Source organism: Salmo salar, chromosome 26 (genome assembly GCF_965601325.2).
Source record: "Salmo salar chromosome 26, fSalSal1, whole genome shotgun sequence".
Taxonomy (NCBI): Eukaryota; Metazoa; Chordata; class Actinopteri; order Salmoniformes; family Salmonidae; genus Salmo; species Salmo salar.
In genome coordinates this window covers 34,936,110-34,943,422 of record NC_138316.1, presented here as the reverse complement: position 1 = coordinate 34,943,422, position 7,313 = coordinate 34,936,110, and the positions used below count along the sequence as shown (strand labels likewise).

Sequence of the window (7,313 nt, the reverse complement as noted above, 5' to 3'; positions counted from 1 at the left end):
GTCTATGAGGCCTTTTGTTGTGAACGTCTCTGCACAGATGAAGGGTTGTTGTGTTCAGGGAGGGAACAAAGAGGTGTCAGTGTGGCAGCCTACTGGAAACATCTCCTGGTGGTACATCCAGCGACAGTTATATAAATACACCTATTTATTCAAGAGAAACCGCTTCAGTTTCTCCAGACACAGATATATCAAAGACAGTCTTACAGGAACACATGTTCCCTGAGATATTTGGTGAGGAGGCCTATTAGGAAACTACAGGACTAGTTGTAGTAGGCCTAATGCTGGTGGTTTACAGCTATGTTTATTTGACCCATTTTGTATTTTGGATCTTAACTACCGGTATGTTAACTAACTTATTGATGTAACAAATGAGAAGGACCATGTGGTATACCACTCATCATCATCATCATCATCATCATCACAACCACTACCTATGCAAGACAATCGATTCAGATAAACTTGATAAACATGATCATAATCCCCATGTCGGATTTGGCCAATGGCGTGCTGTGACATCAAATAGCCACATAACCCTGCACCAATCTAATCGCGTCCCTCTTACGAGCCACACCCACTGGTTCTCCGCCCAGCCATCCCTCATGCACTGTGCTGCCGCCGGATGCAGTTGTCATGGAGATGGAAAAGGACCCAGCTTCCGCTCGTCGTGCTGTTGCCATGGAAATCCCCGTGGCAGCAGCATCGCTCTCTGTAGCGCCAGGAGATCCGGAGGAGCAGTGCGAGCCCGCCCTACCCTTTCAGCACGGTGGACAGCACCATAGGACCAGACCGCCGTTTAACCACGGGAGATTTTATATGCTGATAGTTATCGGAGAAATCTCAACGGACCACCACCTTCAGTCTGCCAAAAAACACATAAAACAGGGTGAGTGGGCTACTTGAATGGGTATTATAAGTCTTTACACATCTTTCTAAACTGTTGAAGTTCAAGATTGCCCACAAAGATTTTGTTTTATGTAAAAATGTAGTTTGTTTAGATGTCAGAGGCTTGACCCCTATGCGTTGGCCTGCACTTGCAATATTCAAATGTATGACAAAAATCAAACCAAATAGTTTTTAGAACAAGCTGTGACTTTGTTAGGAATATTGTCATCTAATTCATCCATTGCAGCGGATCAAAAAGGGAGCGGATGACGCCTACATCTCAAACGTAGGCTGCTGCATGAGTGGGTTGGATTTCACATTGAACAGAGCTGTTTGGTAATGCATACATAGAGGACACTGCACCAGATGTATAGCCCCCTATATGGCTGAATATAGCAATACGGAACACAAAACTATTCTACTGTATGTGATATCCTGAATGGTTTCTGGTATAAAGGGTTGAATTACTATTCATAGTTTGCAATGGATTATTATCCATAGTTATTGCAGTTGGCTAGAATAACTAAGAATTTACAAATGTGCAATCAGTAGGCCCTACTGGGTTATCTGAAACACTGGAAAATAGATGACCGGAAATAATTCCAGACAAAAAAACATGATGTGAATATGATGTTAAATTATTCTAGAGAAAACTGTGACGGGTCGTTGAATAGAATACGGTTGTGCATGGAGGCAATACACTGGTCAATCAAGACAAAAAACAAACCCTGCCCTGAAAACTCTTCCTGTCCCAATGGACACTCTATTAAATGAGAACTGGCATCATTCAGGGAAACAGCTTGCATACTGAGTAGCTCACTGTTTACAGGGGGCGTAATAAGGTTCATCATATAACTGCCAGTATTAATAACAATCATCTTCATACAAGAGGTTATTTGCCAACCCAGTCATTTTCTGATGTTACTGTACATTAAGGGTTATCAGCTCAGTGCTCGAAGGCCATGGTGTTTAATGGTTTTTAATCCATGCCTTTGATTCAGTGGTTGATTAAGATGGTGAAAGCCAGGTGTGTGCCCTCTCCAGCCTATTAGTAGAAATCTACCAATCAGTGCCAAGGAGCAATAACAACCAGCAGGGTCATGTTCATTAGGTCACGCAATAGAACTCAGACCCTAGACAGGCCCCTCCACTCCAACAGTAATGTGTTTGTTGTATAGTTATAGAGCATTGTGGGTAATGTAGTGCATCATGCTACATTTGTTATTGTATGTTAACAGGACTGCGGTCGTGGGACATCGATCTGACTCTGTGCGACCTGAACAGAGAGCTACAGCTCTTCGCAACGCGACACTCTGCCCAGTTCTCCTCAGAGGTCAAAGGTCAGTCCTGTTCAGGATCAAAGGTGACAGTTTGGGGTTGCACGACTTACATGGACAAACGGGCCTTGCAATAAATTAGCAAGTTCAAAGGGATCAGTTTGAGGAAGGCGAGGCGCAGAATCACTCATCTTGATCACATAATGAGTAGTTTTTTGGGATGCAAGTGGATTTGTAGATCAGTGATTCTGAGCAGTTCGACTGCAATACAGTCAATCAATCTCAAACATACATACTAACGAGAGGAGAGGAACTGACGAACAGTGTCATCCCATTGTCTTGAGTCTAGTGTTTCTGTGTGTCATGTCTGCTTGGTTTGTGTGTTTACCACATTTTACAGAAATTGCTGATAAACAGATGTAGCGTTTCCTCATATTTCCTCCTTATGAGCCTAATCAATAAAAAATTGATACATCAGCCCTGATGCAGTCTGGACAGCTTTGCTCTGTTATTACACTAAGTAGCTTTGAAAGGTTTTGCCAGAATAAATAAAACGTTTGGTGACAGGAGCCGTTTGAGAGAATTCATGGGTTGCGCCCCAAATAGTACCCTATTCCCTATTTGGTGCACTACTTTTGACCAGAGTCCTGGTTCCTTTCAGGGCTCTAAAGGAAGTCGCACACTCATCTCTATTGCTGTGGGTTTTTTTTTACCAACACTTCGGCCAAAGAACAGGGTGTTCTTTCCAAGCTGTAGTTAGTTGCTGCAAGAACTTGCAGTGGCCTTATCACTGACATCCACCTGCCTGTCTGTCTGCGGTTATGACTGCTGAAGGACACATACAAACCTACAGTGCCTAGTGAAAGTCTACACACTCCTTGCACAGTTGTCACATTTTGCTGACTTAAAATTAAATCTAAAAAAGAAATAATTCCATTTTTTTCCTACACAACCTGCTTAACATTTTCAAAGTGAAGGAAAAAGGATAGAACATTTCTGAAATTAATAACAAATAAAAAATGCCTTGATTACGTACAGTTGAAGTCAGAAGTTTACACACACCGTAGCCAAATACATTTAAACTCAGTTTTTCACAATTCCTGACATTTAATCCTTGTATATATTCCCTGTCTTAGGTCAGTTAGGATCACCACTTTATTTTAAGAATGTGAAATGTCAGAATAATAGTAGAGAGAATTATTTATTTCAGCTTTTATTTCTTTCATCACATTCCCAGTGGGTCAGAAGTTTACATACACTCAATTAGTATTTGGTAGAATTGCCTTTACATTGTTTAACTTGGGACAAACATTTCAGGTATCCTTCCACAAGCTTCCCACAATAAATTGGGTGAATTTTGGCCCATTCCTCCTGACAGAGCTGGTGTAACTGAGTTAGGTTTGTAGGCCTCCTTGCTCGCACATGCTTTTTCAGTTCTGCCCACAAATCTTCTATAGGCTTGAGGTCAGGGCTTTGCGATGGCCACAATACCTTGACTTTGTTGTCCTTAAGCCATTTTGCCACAACTTTGGAAGTATGCTTGGGATCATTGTCCATTTGGAAGACCCATTTCCAACCAAGCTTTAACTTCCTGACTGATGTCTTGAGATGTTGCTTCAATAGATCCACAGAATTTTCCTGCCTCATGATGCCATCTATTTTGTGAAGTGCACCAGTCCCTCCCGCAGAAAAGCACGCCCACAACATGATGCTGCCACCCCCGTGCTTCACGGTTGGGATGGTGTTCTTCGGCTTGCAAGCCTCCTCCTTTTTCCTCCTAACATAACGATGGTCATTATGGCCAAACAGTTCTATTTTTGTTTCATCAGACCAGAGGACATTTCTCCAAAAAGTACGATCTTTGTCCCCATGTGCAGTTGCAAACCGTAGTCTGGCTTTTTTATGGCGGTTTTGGAGCAGTAGCTTCTTCCTTGCTGAGCGGCCTTTCAGGTTATGTCAATATAGGACTCATTCTACTGTGGATATAGATACTTTTGTACCTCGTTTCCTCCAGCATCTTCACAGTGTCCTTTGCTGTTGTTCTGGGATTGATTTGCACTTTTCTCACCAAAGTACGTTCATCTCTAGGAGACAGAACGGGTCTCCTTCCTGAGCGGTATGACGGCTGCATGGTCCCATGGTGTTTATACTTGCGTACTATTGTTTGTACAGATGAATGTGGTAGCTTCAGGCATTTGGAAATTGCTCCACAGGATGAACCAGACTTGTGGAGGTCTACAATTTTTTTTTCTGAGGTCTTTGCTGATTTCTTGTGATTTTCCCATGATGTCAAGCAAAGAGGCACTGAGTTTGAAGGTAGGCCTTGAAATACATCCACAGGTACACCTCCAATTGACTCAAATTATGTCAATTAGCCTATCAGAACCTTGACATAAAGCCATGACATAATTTTCTGGAATTCTCCAAGCTGTTTAAAGGCACAGTCAACTTAGTGTATGTAAACTTCTGACCCACTACAATTGTGATACAGTGAATTATAAGTGAAATAATCTGTCTGTAAACAATTGTTGGAAAAATTACTTGTGTCATGCACAAAGTTGATGTCCTAACCGACTTGTAAAAACTATAGTTTGTGGTTGAGTGGTTGAAAAACGAGTTTTAATGACTCCAACCTGAGTGTATGTAAACTTCTGACTTCAACTGTATGTCTTCACACCCCAGAGTTAATACTTGGTGGAAGCAACTTTGGCAGAAATTACAGCTGTAAATCATTTCAAATGAGATTCTACCAACCCTGCACAGCTCTTAGGGCAACATATATCCATTTTTTTTGTCAAAATTGCTCAACCTCTGTAAGTTTGGTTGGGAATCAAAGTATGGACAGCAATATTCAACCCTGTCTCTGATTTTCAAGGAGATTTAAGTCTTTGTTATTTTAATGTGTTCATTGTCCCACTGAAAAATACAACTCTATCCCAGGGTTAGGTATTCAGAATACTGAGGAAGGTTTTCTGCACTTTTTACCTGGGCTTTGCTCCTTTTATATTTATTTTGATCCTGACAAACCACAGTCCCTGCAGGTGACAAGCATACCCATAACATGATGCTGCCACCAAAATACTTGAAAATACAGAGGGTTGATTAGTTATCAGATTGTGTCGAGTCTGGGCTTCCGGTACAGCCACACAAGACATGCAAACACAATACATGCAGACTAAGAGATTACAATAATAGGTCATCTCAGCAGACATCTCTATTATTGTCTCTTATCTCTTATCTGTATCCCATATAGCACCCTATTCCCTATATAGTGCACTACTTTTGACCAGGGCCCATAGCACTATGTAGGGAATAGGGTGCCATTTGGAACGCTGCCCTTGAATGGAGTCACTATTCTCCAGGCAAGAGAAGGCACCACGGGAATGGGCTGTAGATGATATGGGGCGTATCGACCAGACTCTCATATTAAGGGTATAGGAGACTGTGGATCAATGGTTCTAATGTCAAAGTGAACACAATCTTCCCTGGGTGAAGATGAGACCAGAGCCTGTGGTGAGCCAGTGTAGCTGTGGAACTACTGTATGTCTGTGGGTCATCACTATCCGGCCATGCTGGAGAAGACGGAAGTACAATGCCTTCTATTCACAAATGCAGATTTGATAACTAACCCTAACCCTTAGTCTAGGATTGGCCTTAACCCAAACCCTAACCCTAGAAACCATGCTTGCTTATTAGGTATGAATGAGTATTGTCACTTTTGTCCATTCTAGCATGGTTCTCTGGTGACTACCCTGCCTGTTGCTTACAGCAGCAACTGTCAAACCATGAGTTTATGTCATCTTCTCCTCATTGGTCCTTCTTGTATAAGCAGTCACTGAAATACTATTTATTTTTGTGTGTCTATTTCTGATATACACTGATATATCTCATTATTGACGCAGCAGCAGAGTTGAGCATATGTTGTTGCCACTTCCCATGATCCCGTGTGAGAAACTGATCAAAGGAGCCTCTAGATCTCTATATCTCTCTCCATCCACCCACTCATTTCACAAGGGCCAGTGCTGGCTCATGCTACAGAGGTAGGATCTTAATTTGATCATTCTTTTGTTGCTGAGAAACGCAGATGACCTTCGTGATTTACATAAATTCACTGAAAACCCACAGTAACACACAAGTTATATTAACAGTATTGCTTTTTTGGCCACCTAATAGCCTTGTGATCAAACATCATTATGGACTAAACGTTCAAATCCTGTTGCTGCAGGACTATTTTGCTGTGACAATATACTATAGGTCAAATTAAGATCCTACATCTGTATAAATTGTTTTCAGAACACTGAATCTTTAGCAAGAAAGGAGAGAGGCTAAAAGTGAAACGGGTTCTGTTTTCATCCCAAATGACACCATACACACTATATAGCACTGCTTCTGACCAGGGGCTCTGGTGGGGGGGGGGGGGTTCTGGTCAAAGGTAGTGGACTATATTTATTTAACTACGCAAGTCAGTTAAGAACAGTTAAGGCCTAGAAACAGTGGGTTAACTGCCTTGTTCAGGGGCAGAATGACAGATTTGTACCTTGTCAGCTCAGGGATTTGATCTTGCAACCTTTTGGTTACTAGTCCAACGCTCTAACCACTAGGCTATGCTGCCGCCCCAGGGAGCAGAGTGTCATTTGAGACAAAACCTATATACTATGAACATACAGTTCATAGTATATAGGATAATTGGCAAGGGAAGAAATCTAGGCATTTAGCATAGAAGTGAGTGTGAAGTGAAAATGACTGTATTACCTGGAATACAGTATGTGAACAGGGTAGGAAATGTAGGATACGCCCACATGGCACCCTATTCTCTTTAAAGTGCACTACTTTGGATCAGAGGGCAGTGATCAAAATAAGTGCTCTATAAAAAGAATAGAGTGCCACTTGGGACACAGCTCTGTCTATGGAGAATATGGAGGAGGGGGGTATCAAAAACATAAATACCATAACCATGCAAGGCTTTGATTTAAAAAAAAATCTATTGAGAACTGAAGTGAAACCCAAGACAAGTCATACACACAACCTATCCTACTGATATGAACATAAAAGGTGTGGGGGGGTAGGGGGTGGCATACATGACAAACACATTTTTGCATGGGGAAAGATGATAGCCTCTGTCCCTCAGGAAGTGGATTTGAATACTGAGCACTG

General features: G+C 41.8%; 1 protein-coding gene across 1 annotated transcript in view; it reads left to right on the top strand.

Annotated features, from left to right (window-relative positions):
• Positions 1 to 385: 385 nt before the first annotated feature.
• Positions 386 to 7,313, top strand: part of LOC106587747 (uncharacterized) — an 84,201-nt gene continuing 77,273 nt past the window's right edge. The window contains exons 1-2 of the mRNA XM_045708991.2: positions 386 to 883; positions 2,121 to 2,222. Coding sequence (XP_045564947.2) covers positions 631 to 883; positions 2,121 to 2,222 — 355 coding nt within the window. The 5' untranslated portion in view covers positions 386 to 630. The remainder of the gene's footprint in view (positions 884 to 2,120; positions 2,223 to 7,313) is intronic.